Source organism: Salvelinus alpinus, chromosome 3, assembly GCF_045679555.1.
Source record: "Salvelinus alpinus chromosome 3, SLU_Salpinus.1, whole genome shotgun sequence".
Lineage (NCBI taxonomy): Eukaryota > Metazoa > Chordata > Actinopteri > Salmoniformes > Salmonidae > Salvelinus > Salvelinus alpinus.
The window spans coordinates 36,527,597-36,548,737 of record NC_092088.1 but is presented as its reverse complement, the minus strand read 5'-3'; the positions used below and the strand labels follow the sequence as shown (position 1 = coordinate 36,548,737).

The following is a 21,141-nucleotide window of genomic DNA, read 5'->3' as shown; positions in this document are numbered from 1 at the left end:
AGCTTTTATGCAAATTTTAAACCGTTATAGTTCAAAGAGTACAAATAGCATCAACAATCTTTTGACAATCAATCGAAGTTGAGTCCGTCTGTACATTTCGATGTTGGTCTAGTTCAAAAAGTATAAATGATATCAAAAAGTTGTATACAAGCACATTATTCCAGACTGGTCTGCACAATTTAGTTTGAATGGCATTTCAAGCTTAAACAGTTGAAGACTCGTAGCGACCAGAAATCTTCCCATTCAAATCTATGGCCCCAGAAATGCATAGGTATTTATGCAAATATGGTTGTAGTGTGAAAAGCATAAGTAGTGTATATAAAAACAAAATCACGCAACAGTACAAGTCCCAGTCTGCATGTTTTAAAGTTGTTATATAGTTGGTAGCTTTAACAGTTCAAGAGCAGTGGCGAATCCAAATACTTCCCATTCAAGCCTATGGAGATTTTATGCACAATTAAAACGTTTATAGTTCAAAAAATATATAAAAAATCTGTATGCAAGGCAAGCACACTATACAAATCAAATTTCAAATCAAATTTATTTATATAGCCCTTCGTACATCAGCTGATATCTCAAAGTGCTGTACAGAAACCAAGCCTAAAACCCCAAACAGCAAGCAATGCAGGTGTAGAAGCACGTTTGAGTGGTGTTTCTAGATTAAAGAGGTTCCAGTGGAATAATCATAAGAATGAACAGTTTCTAAAGTTGCTGTTGCTGTTGCTGAAAGAGAGCATGCACAGCTGACTCATAGGAGGGAGGTGAATAATGTAGTAGGTTGCTCTATTGGGGGGGGGGGGGGGGGTGTTGCACCCCTCACAGACTCAGAGGTGTTCTTCCAGCTCCCTATGGTGTGTGTGAGTTATGTGTGTATGTCGCAGGACTGTGTGTGTTTGTTTGTTTGCGCATGTGCGTGCTAGTTCCTAGTACAGGTGTATCAGTCATCCTGTGTGTTTTTCGCAGCACAGGTGCAGCAGTGATTGACAGCTCCCCTCAGCACCCCTCGTCCTCCCCCTCAGCCAATGATGTATCCTCCATGTCGACTGACCCCAGTGACCCTAGTGAACCCACCATGACCTCTGACACGGACAGCAGCCTGGACAGCCACACCTCTCTGGGAGCACTGGCCTGCTGCAGATAACACACACACACACCCCTGTCACGGTATATAGTTTAAAACACTTAAATGGGCAATCTGCGATGGCTACATATTTTCTTTTTTGCCTTTTCATTGAATGATATATACCAATTGATTCTTGAAGAATATAATATATAAATGCTTTTACTCCATTGTTTGTAAACAAACACTGTATAGCCTCAAAACATGATTACATTGTGTTTACTCAATTGTTTGTAAACAATGTAATTGTAAACAAACACTGTGTATAACCTCAAAACATGGTTAAAATTATACTTTTGATACTGTATCATGGATGGTCAGTCCTTGCATCCATAGCTTTGTCTATGAATTTCAGAGCAATTACATTTCTCTAGCCCCACCCTAAGCTGCTTACCAAAAACAGTGGTGGGGTGGCTGCTTTATTGTCGTTTGAACTGCAGATTGCCCCTTTAAGGGTCCGTAGTAAAATAAAAACGTTTTTATTTATTTTTTAAATGTACAGCTTCTTTTATTTGCTATGTCCCCTATATCAGGCATTGCTGATTGTGTACATGCTGTAAATTACTATATTTATTTATTTTCTTGTGTCAGTTTCTGTCTCTCCAAGCTGTGTATGTCTATGCTGTAAATGATAGTGGTTCAAATCTCACAGTGGTTGGAACTTTTTCCCCTTTTCCCTATTAGAAAGTGTTTTCTTACAAACACATATTTATTTTCTATTATAAACTGGGTGGTTCGAGCCCTGAATGCTGATTGGCTGACAGCTTTGGTATATGAGACCGTATACCACGGGTATGACAAAACATTTATTTTGCATTAAATCAAAGGATTAAATCACCTGGCCCAAATACCTTTGTCACTTAGCCATCTTTGTTGCTATATTTCTTCAACCAGTGGCCCATCCCACTTGGCTCTAACCCTTCAATGTTTGCAGATCTTTAGGTTTTGGATAGGTATAAACACCTGTGCAGGTCTGCAAACATCAAAGGGTTGGGGCCAAGGGGAAGGGACGAAGGCTGCTTATGTTTTATTGGCGGGGCCAGGAGTCTTTCCTCAGGTCACAGGACCAGGAAAAACTCCCAGCCCCATTGATTTGATTTAAGTGCTCTTACAGTTCAGGGATTCTTGAAAGTCGGGACAATCCTTGACCGGCAGATTAACTTTATTTTTATTGTTTATTTTGTTGCATTATTTGATCCTAAAAATTACATTTAGGGGAATTTTATAAGGGGAAAGATTTGCTTTTGGAATTTTCTAAATATTTTCAATATTACACATTTCCATGTTGGCTCTATGCCTGTAAATGTCCTTGTCCGGAGCCAAGGTGGGCAATTTCAAACTCTCCAAAAAAGTGTTTAAAATTCTTAAAACGGCAATAATGAATATTAACTGAAAATGGATCTTAGGTAGTTTCTTGCATTAGACCTCTGACTTAAAATAATATTTCTCTCAAAACTGTGATTCCTAAAATAATTGTCAGGAGATTTGATGAACTCTGTCAGATTTGTCTACAATCATAAATTAATCAAGAATGATCCGGGTCAGCTACACCTCATGGACCTTTTCTTAATGTCCTCATTACATATAGTGCAACAAAACCACTCATGGTCTGCAAAGTGATCTACTTTTGATAGATTTAAAGAAACAATATTGAACGTCAACTCCGTCAGAGTGCTGAAATATATGATAGAATGGTTATATTTTTATTGGGAATTTTCAAATAAATCATTTTCTATATTTTACAAATGTTTGTATTGAAGTTTTATTTTTAGAAGCAAAAATATGTCTGTTTTGTTGTCAACTCCGTCAGTGGCTTGTCATCTCCGTCACTGATGGCTAACCCCCTTAAGGTCAATATTTTGTCAATATTCTGAAAATATATACAGCTGAAGTCGGAAGTTTATATACACCTTGGCCAAATACATTTAAACTCAGTTTTTCACAATTCCTGACATTTAATCCTAGTAAAAATACCCTGTTTTAGGTCAGTAAGGATCACCACTTTATTTTAAGAATGTCAGAATAATAATAGTATAGAGAATGATTTATTTCAGCTTTTATTTATTTCATCACATTCCCAGTGGGTCAGAAGTTTTACATACACTCAATTAGTATTTGGTAGCATTGCTTTTAAATTGTTTAACATGATCAAACGTTTTGGGTAGCCTTCCACAAGCTTCCCATAAAAAGTTGGGTGCATTTTGGCCCATTCCTCCTGACAGAGCTGGTGTAACTGAGTCAGGTTTGTAGGCCTCCTTGCTCGCGCACACTTTTTCAGTTCTGCCCACACATTTTATATAGGATTGAGGTCAGGGATTTGTGATGGCCATTCCAATACCTTGACTTTGTTGTCCTTTAGCCATTTTGCCACAACTTTGGAAGTATGCTTGGGGTCATTGTCCATTTGGAAGACCAAGCTTTAACTTCCTGAATGATGTCTTGAGATGTTGCTTCAATATATCCACACAATTTTCCTCCCTCACGATGTCATCTGTTTTGTGAAGTGCACCAGTCCCTCCTGCAGCAAAGGGACCCCCACAACATGATGCCGCCACGTGCTTCACGGGGGATGGTGTTCTTCGACTTGCAAGCGTCCCACTTTTTCCTCCAAACATAACGATGGTCATTATGGCCAAACAGTTCTATTTTTGTTTCATCAGACCAGAGGACATTTCTCCAAAAAGTACGATCTTTGTCCCCATGTGCAGTTCCAAACCGTTGTCTGGCTTTTTCATGGCGGTTTTGGAGCAGTGGCTTCTTCTTTGCTGAGCGGCCTTTCAGGTTATGTCGATATAGGCCTCGTTTTGCTGTGGATATAGATACTTTTGTGGATAGAGATACTTTTTTCCTCCAGCATCTTCACAGGGTCTTTTGCTGTTGCTCTGGGATTGATTTGCACTTTTCGCACCAAAGTACCTTCATCTCTAGGAGACAGAACACATCTCCTTCCTGAGCGGTATGACGGCTGCATGGTCCCGTGGTGTTTATACTTGCTTACTATTGTTTGTACAGATGAACGTGGTACCTTCAGGCATTTGGAAATTGCTCCCAAGGATGAATCAGACTTGTGGAGGTCTACAAATGTTTTTTCTGAGGTTTTGGCTGATTTCTTTTGATTTTCCCATGATGTCAAGCAAAGAGTTTGAAGGTAGGCCTTGAAATACATCCATAGGTAAACCTCCAATTGACTCAAATGATGTCAATTAGCCTATCAGAAGCTTCTAAAGCCATAACATAATTTTCTGGAATTTTCCAAGCTGTATAAAGGCACAGTCAACTTAGTGTATTTAAACTTCTGACCCACTGGGATTGTGATACAGGGAATTATAATTGAAATAATCTGTCTGTAAACAATTGTTGGAAAATAACTTGTGTCATGTACAAAGTAGATGTCCTAACCGACTTGCCAAAACTATAGTTTGTTAACAAGAAATTTGTGGAGTGGTTGTAAAACGAGTTTTAATGACTCCAACCTAAGTGTATGTAAACCTCTGACTTCAACTGTATATATCACTGTTCTGCAACATATGGTTAAACTATTGAGATATTTGTTGTGCTAGATCTAAGGGACAATGTTTACTTTTTAAATGTTGTTTTATATTCTGAATCTAGAAAAACATGCTAACAAAATTTTCCCTGGAGCATTATACAGTTTAGTGCTATAAAATAAGTAAGAAATAAGTTTAAATGACATATTTCTATACTCTACTGTTAGAATTAAACAATCAATACTTTTAAAGACTTGTTGGACAATACATGTAAAAATGAAATGGTTTTTATGGTGTCTGACGGGGTTGACAATCCAGTTAGTTGCATTTCATGATTTTGCTTTTGTTGAATTATGAGGTTTTTCCTTTTCATGGTGTGATAGCTGATACTTTAAAGTTTTATTAGCCATATGTACAGGATACACATGGTATACACCATCCAATGAAATGCTTAGGTTTTTTCATTACAATGCAACAACAATTAGAAATAATAAAATATTAGAATACGAACATAAAGTAAATGTCACAGTAGAGTACAATAAACATTTGAGCATAAGTATAAAACAGGATGGCACAATTTATAGTCCAATATTTACATTTGTTATGGGGGATCAAGTGTTTAAATTGTGAAGTATTTACTAATCATATTAGGTCTGGTAGCTGTGTGTGTGTGTGTGTGTGTGTGTGTGTGTGTGTGTGTGTGTGTGTGTGTGTGTGTGTGTGTGTGTGTGTGTGTGTGTGTGTGTGTGTGTGTGTGTGTGTGTGTGTGTGTGTGTGTGCGTGTGCTGAAATGCGGAGAATCAGTGAAGGTGGTCAGTCCAGTTCAAGTGTTCAGCAGATGGCTTGTAGATAGAAACTGTCTCTGAGCCTTTTGGTATTAGACATCATGCTCCGATACCATCTGCCCGACGGTAAGGGAGTGAACAGCTCGTGGCTGGGGTGTGTGGGGTCCTTGAGGATGATGCTGCAGGCCTTCCTCAGGCACCGTTTTGAGTAGATGTCCTGGATGGGTGGCAGCACGGTCCCAGTAATGTACTGGGTCGCCCTCACCACCCACTGGAGATCCTTGCAGTCGTGGACGGCGCAATTCCCATACCAGGCCTTGATGCAACCAGTCAGGACGGTATTTGAAAATATATATTTCAAATGTTGTTAATATTAAGAAAAATATTTGTGAAAAGAAATTTGAGATTGTCCCATCTCATAAGAATCCCTGAGTTCTGTTTTTAACCCCTTTATATTTGTCTCTAGAGTAGAGGCACTCAGTGTTTAGTTAGCTTAGTTAGCGTCAGCTCCTCTCTCTGTGATGTCTCTGTTAGAGGACTTGGTTTTTATTAACTACCTCACCGATATGAGTTTCTGAATGACATAACAGTCCACAGCATATGGTCAAAAAAACAAAACAATGTGACATTTTTAGTTTTTTAAATTTATTTGAAAATGTACCATTGTCAATGTTAGAAGACTGCTAGAGTTGTATGTAATGTATATTTAATTCAAAAGTACTATGTCTATTCATTTATCTATTTTTTGTAATATGATTTGTAGGTGATGAGTAGTTGATATGTATGTTAGATGGATGCTCTCCAGGGGATTGAAAAAGGTTTGCTGTTCGACATTTTTTCCTTTTTCTAGATTAAAATGTATTTGATGGCTCCTCGCCGTTCAATCCCTATAGGCCCTGTTTATGTTTGGAACTGGACCCATTCCCTGGCTGTGGTCAGGCCTATCACACACCAGAAACAAGGCTGCATTCAGGAGGGTACAACATTGTGGAACGTGCAAATAGATATGGAAGCATCTCAGTTCTTATTCATGCAATCAATGTAGTACGTTTCACACTCTTGAACGCAACCCAGGTTTCGTGCTGTTTTCCACAAAGGCCGGTTGTGTAAATGTTAGCCTTTTGATCTAGACAAGGCCTTACTACAGACCTACAGTAATGTACACACTGGAAACGGTCGGTCAATGTCAACCTTCAACTTCTGCAAATAAAGGGTTGAATTTGATTCTGTTTGAATTGTTTTTATTCTCAACGCATACTTCTTGAAAGGACATTAGTTTATAATGACAAATGCTCAGAGGCTTTCACTAGAGTCTGGTCAGTTTGAGTCTGTACAAAAGTCTGTACCTGATATCGCTATGATAAACAAGGCCTGTTTCTTAAATCAGAAACAAGTCAGCAAAATGTTCTGTAGTGTGGTGAAACCATGGCGTGGTAAAAGTCGTCTATTTCAGAAGAGTATTCAAGTACGGGAGTAGATATATATCATCTCTCAGACCAGAATATTTAGAACACCTGAGAGGTTGTTTTTTTAACAGTACGGTGTTAGCTCAGTAAGTATCACATTTAACCATTTAGAGGTTCATCTTTAAAGAGATCAATAACAGAGGTGGTTTCCCAGACAAAGATTAAGTCAGGGATTCAAACCTATCAGCAGGAGATCCGTTTTATAATGCGCTCGACATTTAAAGGTAATTTCCGATTTAGCCAACATATGTAGCATTTACCATGAATGCGGTCTCCACAAACGCAGGAAAATTACCTTTAAGAGGTGCATAGCCAACAAAGCGCGATCTGACTGAATCCTGGCATAAGCCTAGTCCTGAAATAAACTCAATGGGCCATCTCCATTGAAAGTGCTTAATATTCCAGGACTAGGCATAATCTGTTTCTGTGAAACTGGCCCACAGTTACCAAGAATGACGATGCATGCAGAGTAATAGACAGCAGTAGACTTCAGATAAGAAAAACCCCTTCTGTATCACAACAGTCTTGAGCAACTTCTGAATGAATACTCCAGGGTCCGGTTTCATGGACACATATTAAGCCTAGTCCTAATGCACAGGCGGAGAGACACTTAGGTTGTGTTCATTAGAGCACACAGTAGCAAAACATTTTTGCAATGGAACACAAAATATAGCATTTCTTGTTGAATAAGCTCAGATAGTACTTTCCTGTTTAATTCAAGACTTTCGTTATTTTTCTTACATTTTTTCTGAGTGTAGCAGAATTAAACTCATTTGATGGCTAACCTCACCTGAGACCTGACCTGTGTTAGCTCCCATAGTGAATGCCTAGGCTTTAGCTCAGTGGGCTGACACTGTCAGCTCAGGTCTAGCTGGTTTGTGTGCCAGTGGTCAGGTCTCCCAGAACTTTTTCTCTTTCTGCAGAAGAACATTCCAAGTCTCTGCATCCTGCTTTGCACGTTTAGAGTTCCCCAGTTGGATCTCCAGCATGCGAAACCTCTTCTTCTCCTGGTTAAGATCCTCTTCTAAACGACCAGACTGGAGACGAAGACCTGAACATGACTCCTCCAATCTGAGAGCAGAGAGAGAGGGTTAGAGAGTACAGCAGACACACATGGATGTGTACACACACACATAAGTCCTCTGTAGTTCAGTTGGTAGAGCATCGCTAGGATAGTGGGTTTGATTCATGGGACCACCTAAATGTAAAATGTTTGTATGCATGACTGTAAGTCGCTTTGGATAGAAGTGTCTGCTAAATGACATATATTATATTATGTGCACACATGCACACATAACACAACATACTGTACCATTACCATTACAACAAGAAGTTTGTTTTTACTTGCGTATTTGTGTCTCATATCTGAACCTCTGCGCCCTCAGCTCCTCCTTCAGATCTGTCACCAGGCTAAACAGACCCTCATTGACCCCTGACCTCAGACCTGTGATGTCATCTCCAGGGTCACCCTTGCTGCAGCCAGCACTGCTCACACACAGCTCCAGAGCAGAGCTACTGAACCCATCCACCGAGGACCCCGTCACAGCCTTGCCAGACCCTAACCCAGAGTTCAGTGTGGTGCGATCAGTTCCTGTAGATTCAGCCAATGAGATTTCACAGGAGGTCCAGGGGGAGGGGCTTCCATCGGGCAAGCTCAGACTGCAGGAAGTGATGGTAACGTTGTCATAGGTCGAGAGCCTGTTGGAATGGGAGGAGTTTTTGACAGAGATGGAGGGCTTTATATTGGGAAAAGAGGAGTCTATACTAAAATTGGAAGAGTCTATATGTAAAGGAGATGAGTCTTTTAGCGAACTTCTTTGGGAGTGTGAAGAGTATTTTATCGACAAAGAGGACCCAGTATAGGAGTCTGGCAGAGAGTCTTTATGTGTCTCTGTCAGGGAAAGCGAGGACTCTTTGAGTCGTTTGCCGGTCAAAGCGGTCCGTCGGTGACTGTGGAAGGGTGACAAGCCGTTCATCCCCCAGTTGCCCCCGGTGACAGTCGACATGTCAACCGCTGACCCTCCTATCTTCCCCCTCACCCCTATTGACCCAGACCCGCCCTTCAAGGAGGACCTCCATGAAGACAGGCTTTTGGACTGTTTACTGGGACCGAAGGCTGCACCACTACCACCCGAAAGCTTTCTTTCGTTCTTTCCTTCACTCTTTCTCTTCATCTTTCCTTCTGTTCTGCCGTCACTCTTTCCCTCAGAATACCCCTCTTTTCTTCCCTGGGTGGTTGATACAGTGTGGTCAGTATCGAGAGAGGAGCCACTGGAGGTTGGGATGGGTTGAAGTGGTTCCTGACTTGGGGTGTTAGGGGTCTGTCCCAGGGAGGGATAGGGCTGGATGGGGTTGGTGGGGCTCTGCTGTGAGAGCCACTCCTCCATGCAGTGGTGAATTGAGGGGGCCTGGGGATAGGGAGTTGGAGGGTCAAATTGGTCCTCCCTGGGAGTCTCTGCCTCTCCCTGGTACAGACGAGAGTGTTCACTGATCAATATGGTTATCAGGTGCTGCACCTGGGAACTACCTGCAGGGTAGAAAAAAAGAAAATCGTTATTGATAGGATTTATACATAGCGTTTTTACAGATTCTGAAAATGCTTTCTCCAGCCCAATGCTTCAGATTATCAAAAAAAAAGTGACAGGGTTGCCGATTAGCTGAGAAATAAATTACGTATACTGGCTTTAAACTCTGGTTAAACAATTCCTCCTTTTCATTGACATTGTAAAAGAAAAGATAGAACTTAAATTTTGCTTCCTCTTATCATTTTACAAATCCCCACATGAAATGTTATGGTTAGTTTGCTCTGGTTAGGGATTATTGTCTTATTTCACTGTAGAGCCTCTAGCCCTGCTCAATATACATTATCCAACCCTTTAGTTCCACCTCCCACACATGCGATGACATCACCTGGTTTAAATTATGTTTTTAGAGATAATATCTCTCTCATCACTCAATGCCTAGGTTTACCTCCATTGTATCCACATCCTACCATACCTTTGTCTGTACATTATGCCTTGAATCTATTCAATCGTGCCCAGAAACCTGTTCCTTTTACTCTTTGTTCCGGACGTACTAGACGACCAGTTCTTATAGCCTTTAGCCGTACCCTTATCCTACTCCTCCTCTGTTCCTCTGGTGATGTAGAGGTTAATCCACACCCTGCAGTGCCTAGCTCCACTCCTATTCCCCAGGTGCTCTCATTTGTTGAGAAGCCTCCTCCATAAGTTTGTTTTATTCACTGCTTTAGCACACTCTGCCAACCCGGATGTCCTAGCCATGTCTGAATCCTGGCTTAGAAAGACCACCAAAAACCCAGAAATTTCCATCCCTAACTATAACATTTCCCGACAAGATAGAAATGCCAAGGGGGGCGGTGTTGCAATCTACTGCAGAGATAGCCTGCAGAGTTCTGTCTTAATATCCAGGTCTGTACCTAAACAATTCGAGCTTCTACTTTTAAAAATACACCTTTCCAGAAACAAGTCTCTCACCGTTGCCGCTTGCTATAGACCACCCTCTGCCCCCAGCTGTGCTCTGGACACCATATGTGAACCATCTATCTTTGCCCCCCATCTAGCTCGTGCTGCTAGGTGACCTAAACTGGGACATGCTTAACACCCCGGCCATCCTACAATCTAAGCTTGATGCCCTCAATTTCACACAAAACCCCGAAGCTGTAAACACGGGCACCCTCGTAGATATCATCCTAACCAACTTGCCCTCCAAATACACCTCTGCTGTTTTCAACCAAGATCTCAGCGATCACTGCCTCATTGCCTGCATCAGAAATTTGCATCCTGTAGCACAAACTCAAAAAGGTTCTGGGACACTGTAAAGTCCATGGAGAATAAGAGCACCTCCTCCCAGTTGCCCACTGCACTGAGGCTAGGAAACACTGTCACCACCAATGAATAATTGAGAATTTCAATAAGCATTTTTCTACGGCTGGCCATGCTTTCCACCTGGCTACCCCTACCACGGTCAACAGCCCTGCACTCCCCACAGAAACTCACCCAAGCCTCCCCCATTTCTCCTTCACCCAAATCAAGATAGCTGATGTTCTGAAAGAGCTGCAAAATCTGGACCCCTACAAATCAGCCGGGCTAGACAATCTGGACCCTCTCTTTCTAAAATGATCTGCTGAAATTGTTGCAACCCCTATTACTAGCCTGTTCAACCTCCTTTCGTATGTCTGAGATTTCCAAAGATTGGAAAGCAGCCACGGTCATCCTCTTCTTCAAAGGGGGAGACACTCTAGACCCAAACTACTACAGACCTATATCTACCCTACCCTGCCTTTCTAAGGTCTTCGAAAGCCAAGTTAACAAACAGATTACCGACCATTTCAAATCCCACCGTACCTTCTCCGCTATGCAATCTGGTTTCAGAGCTGGTCATGGGTGCACCTCAGCCACGCTCAAGGTCCTAAACGATATCATAACCGCCATCAATAAGAGACAATACTGTGCAGCCGTATTCATTGTCCTGGCCAAGGCTTTCGACTCACCACATTCTTATCGGCAGACTCAATAGCCTTGGTTTCTCAAATGACGGCCTCGCCTGGTTCACCAACTACTTCTCTGATAGAGTTCAGTCTGTCAAATCGGAGGGTCTGTTGTCGGGACCTCTGGCAGTCTCTATGGGGGTGCCACAGGGTTCTATTCTCGGGCAGACTCTTTTCTCTGTATACATCAATGATGTCACTCTTGCTGCTGGTGATTCTCTGATCCACCTCTACGCAGATGACACCATTCTGTATACTTCTGGCCCTTCTTTGGACACTGTTTACTAACCTCCAGACGAGCTTCAATGCCATACAACTCTCCTCCCGTGGCCTCCAACTGCTCTTAAATACAAGTAAAACTAAATGCATGCTCTTCAACCGATCACTGCCCGTCCAGCATCACTACTCTGGACGGTACTGATGTAGAATATGTGGACAACTACAAATACCTACGTGTCTGGTTAGACTGTAAACTCTCCTTCCAGACTCACATTAAACATCTCCAATCCAAAATTAAATTTAGAATTGGCTTCCTATTTCGCAACAAAGCATCCTTCACTCATGCTGCCAAACATACCCTCGTAAAACTGACCATCCTTCCGATCCTCGACTTCGGCGATGTCATTTACAAAATAGCCTCCAACACTCTACTCAACAAATTGGATGCAGTCTATCACAGTGCCATCTGTTTTGTCACCAAAGCCCCATATACTACCCACCACTGCGACCTGTACACTCTCGTTGGCTGGCCCTCATGTTATACTCGTCGCCAAAACCACTGGCTCCAGGTCATCAACAAGTCTTTGCTAGGTAAAGCCCCGCCTTATCTCAGCTCACTGGTCACCATAGCAGCACCCACCCGTAGCACGCGCTCCAACAGGTATATCTCACTGGTCACCCCCAAAGCCAATTCCTACTTTGGCCGCCTTTCCTTCCAGTTCTCTGCTGCCAATGACTGGAACGAACTGCAAAAATCACTGAAGCTGGAGACACATATCTCCCTCACTAGCTTTAAGCACCAGCTGTCAGATCAGCTCACAGATCACTGCACCTGTACATAGCCCATCTGTAAATAGCCCATCCAACTACCTCATCCCCATACTGTATTTTTTTTCTTTTTTCTCCTTTGCACCCCAGTATCTCTACTTGCACATTCATCTTCTGCACATCTACCATTCCAGTGTTTAATTGCTATATTGTAATTACTTCGCCACTGTCGTGTCTTTGGCTATGCTGGATTAAGTGATATGACATGCTATTCTATAAAATCCTTTCTCTGTAATTAATATTACCTGATTGAGCTAATCAGGTAAATGTAATTAACTAGAAAGTCGGGGCACCACAAAATAATATTTATAGAGCTGTTATCTTCCGAATAAACTCTCTCTAGACCTAGTAATATTTTATATCAATAGCAGTCAATATTAATCGTCACCTTATTTCAGTCTCATCTGAAAGTTGTAAATTCTTTGTTATCTTCACGAACCCTGGCTAACAAGTTGAATCAGCAATACAAAATTGGGTTCAATGATTTATTTACTAAATACCTAACTAATCACACAGAATTACATATACACAGAATGAATCATACCTTGATTACAAATTAGGTCATAAAGGAAAACGTCCCTGGCGGACGGAACAGATGACAGCTGGTTACACAAAGAAAGGGTGGTTGGGTTTGAGTGAAAGAGCGGGAAGACTGAAGAACAAAGGGAGAAGCGATGTCTCTATCAGGCCGTAGGCAGCTACTCTATCGTAAATACAGAATCTTATGCATTCTAAAATTACCGCCCATTTGGAAAAGGAAAATGCAATAAATATTTACTCTGAGCTGCGCTTCGGTAGGTTGGTCGTAGATGGAAAGCCATGTTGCCCAACAGAGTCCTTTGAAGAATGTCTCTAGTGATAAATTGGATACGTTGTAGTAACGTCGTTGTGTGGTAGACGGGATACTCTGTCTGTTCTTTCCTAGCCCACGTTTGCAGCTGCTGTTGCTAACTCAACGGCTAGGAGGTATCACTTCTGTAGTGAATAAGAGTTCAAAGTTCATACCATTCGCGACCAAAGCTCACGCTGAGGTTGGCTTCGTTCTGTAGTTATTATCTGAACCCTTCTGACATCGGATCGTCATCCTAATGTACCCGGAACAGAAAGTTATATTGTCGTCAAGGCTTTATATAGGAAGGGAGAGGAGGGCGTGTTTCATAGTTTATAACCAACGTCTCTTCACGTGGGCTGGCCACTGAGTCGGGCCTAATTCACTCATGACAACCCAATTCTCACATTTTAGAAGCTAAAATCACATTTCATCCCCTCCCAAATAATTTTATATTCAAACATTTAAATTGCACAACAATTCCATGTGAATCTGATAACTATAATGTGTAGACTTTCCACGGTACCGTTTGTCATCCTATCATTGATGAGAATGTCTCAGATGACAACCGAACTGACATCATATTCATTAAGTACCAACGCATATGTTCAACTGGTTGGATTACCAAAATATGATTCATTTCCCCCCACCTTCTGATGTTCCCAGAATCTCGGTTTAACAAAGGCTATTCAAGAGTCCCTCTGTAGAGTCAAGAGAGAGGGACGGGAGAAAGGTATTTATGGGGGGGTCATAAACCTTACCCACAGGCCAACGTCATGACACCACCATGGCCTATTTATTGCCTTACCTCCCTTATCTTACCTCATTTGCACACAATGTATGTAGAGTTTTTTTTCTACTGTATTATTGACTGTATGTTTGTTTATTCCATGTGTAACTTTGTGTTGTTGTATGTGTCGAACTGCTTTGCTTATCTTGGCCAGGTCGCAGTTGTAAATGAGAACTTTTTCTCAACTAGCCTACCTGGTTAAAAAAAAAAATCAAAAATTAAAATAGCGCGTGTGTCATTCGAGTGGAAAACGCGTTGGTATCTACCCTCCATCATGGTTTGTGCATCCTCCATCTTGGGTCGGAGGATGTTGGGTCCGAACACAGTGGCCAGGTTCTGAACACTCATCTTGTTCTGACTGGAGTGAGACTGGACCTCATCTAGGAATCTATAGTGCATATACACAGAAACACACACACACACACACACACACACACACACACACACACACACACACACACACACACACACACACACACACACACACACACACACACACACACACACACACACACACACACACACACACACACACACATATATATAAAGGCTGGTAAGCGTAAAACACATAGGGAAAAAAACCCATGAAGGACATTTTATTTCATCCAAGATTGTCTGACTATCAAATTTCTTGTATGTTCAGTATGATACAGACTGAGACAGATTTAGTATGAGAGGTGGTGGTGAGTCATGCTGTTTGCACCGTCTGTGTGATCTGCCTTGTTCTGCTGCCTCAGCTGCCTTCTGATGTCATTAAACACCTATTTATAGTATTAGGTGATGTCATTAAAGATTTATATCTAGAATGATGATGTCATTGAAGATGTATTGATAGTAATAATAGAGATGGAAGACAGACATGTATTTACATCAGTATCTATAGAGATGATGTCATTATCTATTAATAATATTTACAGAGATGGAGGAGACTAGAGAGAGATACTGTAGGCGAGACTGTAGGCGAGACTCACAGATGACATAATTATAATCTGTTTACCTGCAGATGTATTTCAGGAGGTTGTAGTTGACCTGAGGAAGAGTCCTCACCTGCCTGCCCAGCTCAAAGATCCCCTTCAAAAGAACAAATGTCGCTATCATTATTCATTAGGGTTTAAATGAGAGCATTACTACTTGAGGCGCGTGTGTCACTCACACACACACACACACACACCTCCTCCTTGTCCTTGGTCAGTAGCTGAGCGGTGGAGAGGAACTCTGTGTATTTGTTGAAAGGCACCACAGGCTCCGGCAGCTCTCTGAGGTAAAGCTTCAGCAGGGATGCCACCGTGTGGACATCAGTGTTACTTTCAAATCAGGACAGGTCAGGGTGAGAGGTCGGTACAGTTCACGGTCATACATTGTGTTTTCCTCTTTACATGATAATATTTAAATATTCCGTATCTGTAGATAATCTGTCAAACATCATTATAACTGAGCCCATCTACCTGTCCGTGTTGTGTGTGGTGTTACATAATGTTGTGTTACCTGTCATTTGATGTGAAAGTAAAGTACTTCTCCTACCTGTCAAACAGTGGTTTCTCCCCGCAGTCAAAGGCATCCTGCAGCTCTCGTACATGATTGGTCTGTCCAGGCATTCTAAACAGCCCCTCCTCTGTGAGGCCGTGCTGGTGTATAAAACACACACACTGGTGCACCAGCAGAGGCACCACAGTCTTGTTTCTGCTGCCACACCCACTCTCACACAGCATTGTCTCTTCCAGATGCTGCCCGAAGATACCTAGAGCAACGGCAACCAGATTCCAAGCACACACACACACACACAATAAACTGGCTGTTACAGTATGTTACATGTTGGTGTGTGTGTGTATGTGTGTTTTGTGAGGGTATGTGTGCATGTACAGTGGCAAGACAAAGTATGTGAAAACTTTAGAAATACCTGGATTTCTGCATAAATTGGTCATACAATTTGATCTGATCTTCATCTAGGTCACAACAATAGACAAATACAGTCTGCTTAAACTAATAACACACAAACAATTAAACGTTTTCATGTCTTTATTGAACACACCGTGCAAACATTCACAGTGCAGAGTGGGAAAAGTATGTGAACCCTTGGATTTAATAACTGGTTGACCCTCCTTTGGCAGCAATAACCTCAAACAAACGTTTTCTGTAGTTGCGGATCAGACCTGCACAAAGGTCAGGAGGAATTTTGGACCATTCCTCTTCACAAAACTGTTTCAGTTCAGCAATTATCTTGGGATGTCTGGGGTGAACCGCTCTCTTGATGTCATACCACAGCATCTAAATCGGGTTGAGGTCAGGACTCTGACTGGGCCACTCCAGAAGGCGTTTTTTCTTCTGTTGAAGCCCTTCTGTTGTTGATTTACTTCTGTGTTTTGGGTTGTTGTCCTGTTGCATCACCCAACTTCTGTCGAGCTTCAATTGGCAGACAGATAGCCTAACATTCTCCTGCAAAATGTCTTGATAAACTTGGGAAATAATTTTCCCGTCGATGATAGCAAGCTGTCCAAGCCCTGAGGCAGCAAAGCAGCCCCAAACCATGATGCTCCCTCCACCATACTTTACAGTTGGGATGAGGTTTTGATGTGCCTTTTTCTTTCCAAACATAGTGTTGTGTGTTCCTTCCAAACAACTCAACTGTTGTCTGTCCACAGAATATTTTGCCAATAGCACTGTGGAACATCCAGGTGCCCTTTTGCAAACTTCAGACGTGCAGCAATGTTTTTTTTGGACAGCAGTGGCTTCTTCCATGGTGTCCTCCAATGAACATCATTCTTGTTTAGTGTTTTATGTGTCGTAGACTTGTCAACAGAGATGTTAGCATGTTCCAGAGATTTCTGTAAGTCTTTAGCTGACACTCTAGGATTCTTCTTAAAATCATTGAGCATTCTGCACTGTGCTCTTGCAGCCATCTTTGCAGGACGGCCACTCCTAGGTAGAGTAGCAACAGTGCTGAACTTTCTCAGTTTATAGACAATTTGTCTTACTGTGGACTGATGAACATCAAGGCTTTTAGAGACTCTTTCCAGCTTTATGTAAGTCAACAGTTTTTAATCTTAGGTATTCTGAGATCTCTTTTGTTCGAGGCATGGTTCACATCAGGCAATGCTTCTTGTGAATAGCAAACTCACATTTTGTGAGTGTTTTGTATAACCAACATCTCCAATTTCGTCTCATTGATTGGACTCCAATTAGCTTTTGGAGAAGTCATTAGCCTAGGGGTTCACATACTTTTTCCAACCTACAATGTGAATGTTTGAATTATGTATTCAATATAATCAAGAAAATACAATAATGTGTGTGTTATTAGTTTAAGCACACTGTGTTTGTATTTTGTTGTGACTTAGATGAAGATCAGATCAAATTTGATGACTTATTTATGCAGAAATTCAGGTATTTCCAAAGGGTTCATATACTTTTTCTTGCTACTGTTTGTGTCTGTGTGTATGAGAGAGTGTCTGTGTGTGTGTGTGTGTGTGTGTGTGTGTGTGTGTGTGTGTGTGTGTGTGTGTGTGTGTGTGTGTGTGTGTGTGTGTGTGTGTGTGTGTGTGTGTGTGTGTGTGTGTGTGTGTGTGTGTGTGTGTGTGTGTGTGTGTGTGTGTGTGTGTGTGTGTGTGTGTGTGTGTGTGTGTGTGTGTGTGTGTGTATTACCTCCTCCTAGCGGGGCCCATATAGCTCTTCGTATGGCTCTGACCCACTCCTCCATGTCTCTCTGAGAGTTAGCCATCAACAGGAAAGACTCGCTCAGACCTGAACGATCCTTCTTTCCACTGCCTCCTGCAAACAAACACACACACACATCAGTGGAGGCTCCTCAGGAGGAAAGGGAGGACCATCCAACTCAGTGAATTTCTGAAAAATAAAAATAGTGAAACATTAAAAAAATTATACTTTTTTTTAGATAAAACTATACTAAATATATTCACGTCACCAAATAACTTATTAAAACACACTGTTTTGTAATAAATGTCTACAGTAGCCTCAACAGCACCCTCTAGGGTAGCACGGTGGTGTAGCTGGAGGATAGCTATTTTATGTCCTCTGGGTACATTGATTTCAATACAAAACCTAGAAGGCTCATGGTTCTCACTCCCTTCCATAGATTACACAATTACTTTGACGACTTTCAGAGGACGTCCTCCATGTTGTACAACCAATCATAGAATTAGAGAATTAATCTAGTACTGAAAGCATGAGCTACAGCTATCTAACACTGCAGTGCATAAAGTATGGTGGGTAGTTGACTCAAAGAGAGAGAAAGAATAGTTGAACAGTTTTGAACAAATCAATTTCTTAAAAAATTAAGGAGAAGCATCAGAGACAGAGAGAGAAAGATATGTTTTGTATTTTTCCCCCCTTTTAGTTTACCTTAGTGATAAATGCAGCTAATTTATTCTACTCAACAACCTGACTCAAACGGACAAGAATGCTATTTATGTTAGCTAGCTGGCTAAGGCACTGCAACTCGTCCAAGTCAAGGTAAGCTGTCGGTTTTATTAATTTATTGCCACCGGGGCCCACCGGTGTAACTGCTAAACTGTTGCTGTACACTGTACTAAGTCATTGTACTTGTGGATTGGATTGTGGGTTTACTAACGCGTTAGTTCTACACTGAACAACAATATAAACGTGATGCAACAATTTCAAAGATTTTACTGAGTTAGTTCATGAAATAAAATCTGTCAAATAAATAAATGAGGCCCTAATCTATGGATTTCACATGACTGGGAATAAAGATATGCATCTGTCGGTCACAGATACCTTAAACCAGTCAGTATCTGGTGTGACCAGCATTTGCCTCATGCATCGTAACACATCTCCTTCACATGGAGTTGATCAGGCTGTTGATTGTGGCCTGTAGAATGTTGTCCCACTCCTCTTCAATGGCTGTGCAAAGTTTGTGGATATTGGCGGGACCTGGAACACGCTGTCGTACACGTCGATCCAATCCCGCAGGTGAAGAAGCCGAATGTGGAGGTCCTGGGCTGGCGTGGTTAAACATGGTCTGCGGTTGTGAGGCCGGTTGGACGTACTGCCAAATCCTCTAACACAACGTTATGATAGAGAAATGAACATGAATTTCTCTGGCAACAGCTCTGGGGGACATTCCTTACAGTCAGCATGCCTATTGCACACACCCTCAAAATTTGAGACCATTTGACAAAACTGCATCTGTGTAATGATCATGCTGTTTAATCAGCTTCTTGATGTGCCACACCTGTCAGAAGGATGGATTATCTTGGCAAAGGAGAAATGCTCATTAACAGGGATGTAAACAAATTTGTGCACAAAATTTGAGAGAAATAAGCTTTTTGTGCATATGGAAAGGGGATATTAGGGATATTTAATTAAAGCCCATGAAATATGGGACCAACACTTTATATGTTGCGTTTATATTTTTGATCAGTGTAGTTTGTTGACTATAACGTTAATATGTTGACAATGATGTGGGCTGTGTTGCGGTTAGTGGTTATGGTACGAAGGTTTGGCTTGGAGAAGCTTTTGCTACTGGTCACAGAGAGCAATTTTGTTGTGCACTGAAGTCCACAAAATGTGAGAAGGAATTATACAATGAGCAAAGTGATGAATCTGTATGTGGCTGCTATGAACGTGAACTGTGAGTGATCAGGGGTGTATTCATTCCACCAATTCTGTTGCAAAATGTTTGTTAAACTGATTAAATTAAATGGCGAGGGACCTACCTGAATTTGTCCGATAGAAACTCTTGTTTTAGTTGAAAAATGGAACGTTTTGCAACTGTTTGGACTAATGATTACACCCCAGATCAGATAGATGCAGGCAAGAGTGTGCAAGGCGGTATTTAATGTGTCACTGTCTGTCACCTTGATTATTCCAATTTGTCTCTCGACCTGTGCACCTACGTTATAAACTTTAATTTGTAGCTAGGTTGTAGCAACCTCATGATGGGTATAAGGCAAATTCCAATATCATGTAGTAGGTTAAACCTATTAATGTTGGGTGAATGGAATCTGAATGACAGTCATCCAATATGCTGTAATCATTCAGATTCTCTCTCTCTCTCTCTCGCTCTCTCTCTCTCTCTCCAGCATGACGCAGTCACAAGCGCAGTCGTCTAGCAACCAGTGGGTGTTGACGCTATTGACATTCATGTGATTTGTATAGGCTGCCAGTGGCTGTTCATGAATGCAGGTCAACAGGGTTAGCACTTTCCCTTCTCTGAACAGAGGGACAGACAGACACACACTTTCTCTTTCAGATTTATCACCTGAGTCAGAGGAACAGACAGACAGACAGAATGAGGGAGGGAGGGAGCAGAGAAGTGTGTACAGTAGCAGAGAAGGTTGAAAGAGCCCAAATTAAAGTGATTGATTTGGATATTCATGTATTAATTGTGATGATACTGCATTCTTGAATGTTCTCTCTGTGTGTGTGTGTGTGTGTGTGTGTGTGTGTGTGTGTGTGTGTGTGTGTGTGTGTGTGTGTGTGTGTGTGTGTGTGTGTGTGTGTGTGTGTGTGTGTGTGTGTGTGTGTGTGTGTGTGTGTGTGTGTGTGTGTGTGTGTGTGTGTGTGTGTGTGTGTGTGTGTCCGGCTGTTTGGTGTGTGTATTTGTGAGTGTCTGAACACATACGAGCAGTTTAGAGTTCCGTTGCATCTCTTCTGGTTGCCCCGCTGCTTCACACAGTGATTTACAACTGAGATAGCCACACATTGCATGATCGTCGCTGAACATATACAGAACCCTCAATAACCTGTTCACCACCAAGGTGTTTACACCTAAACACTGCACAGACACAGCACACAGAGGCAGGCAGGCAGGCAGAAAGACAAACAGACACACACGCACAAGGTGCCCTTACCCACAGTGTAGACCATCTGGGGTTTGTGGAGCTTGCAACAGTCTTGCCCCATACTAGCTCTGGAGAAGCAGGGCCAGACAGGCAGGCGACAGTGTAACAACGGGGCAACCGAGCAAGGAAAGAGGGCGAGGGTAGCCAACAAGAGAGTGCACACCCAACAGTCACAGAGCAGCGAGAGCAGAGCAAGTGGAGAGGTTGGACAGGGAGAGAGGACGAGGGGAGAGGGGCTACAGCTGTGCCATGTCAGTTATCAGCTGGCTGGCTTTGCAGGGGGTAGAGTCCACA

At 42.0% G+C, this 21,141-nt stretch overlaps 2 protein-coding genes across 6 annotated transcripts in view; one reads left to right on the top strand and one right to left on the bottom strand.

The window, feature by feature from the left end:
- Positions 1 to 6,617, top strand: part of LOC139570617 (mitogen-activated protein kinase 8-like) — a 34,047-nt gene extending 27,430 nt beyond the window's left edge. For 4 of the 5 annotated variants that reach the window (XM_071392631.1, XM_071392630.1, XM_071392628.1 and 1 more), the window contains exon 12: positions 969 to 6,617. In XM_071392631.1, coding sequence (XP_071248732.1) covers positions 969 to 1,141 — 173 coding nt within the window. In that variant the 3' untranslated portion in view covers positions 1,142 to 6,617. Of the gene's footprint in view, positions 1 to 963 lie in introns of all 5 variants that reach the window. The other variant, XM_071392634.1, reaches the window with a different exon arrangement.
- LOC139570616 (rho GTPase-activating protein 22-like) lies at positions 6,214 to 21,045 on the bottom strand. The gene is made up of 8 exons (XM_071392627.1): positions 20,857 to 21,045; positions 17,669 to 17,794; positions 15,554 to 15,770; positions 15,204 to 15,336; positions 15,030 to 15,103; positions 14,299 to 14,420; positions 8,204 to 9,386; positions 6,214 to 7,930 (listed from the first exon to the last, which is right to left on the bottom strand). The coding sequence occupies exons 1-8, from the start codon at positions 20,906 to 20,908 to the stop codon at positions 7,750 to 7,752; spliced, it is 2,088 nt and encodes a 695-aa protein (XP_071248728.1). The 5' UTR covers positions 20,909 to 21,045; the 3' UTR covers positions 6,214 to 7,749.
- Between the last annotated feature and the right edge of the window lie 96 nt (positions 21,046 to 21,141).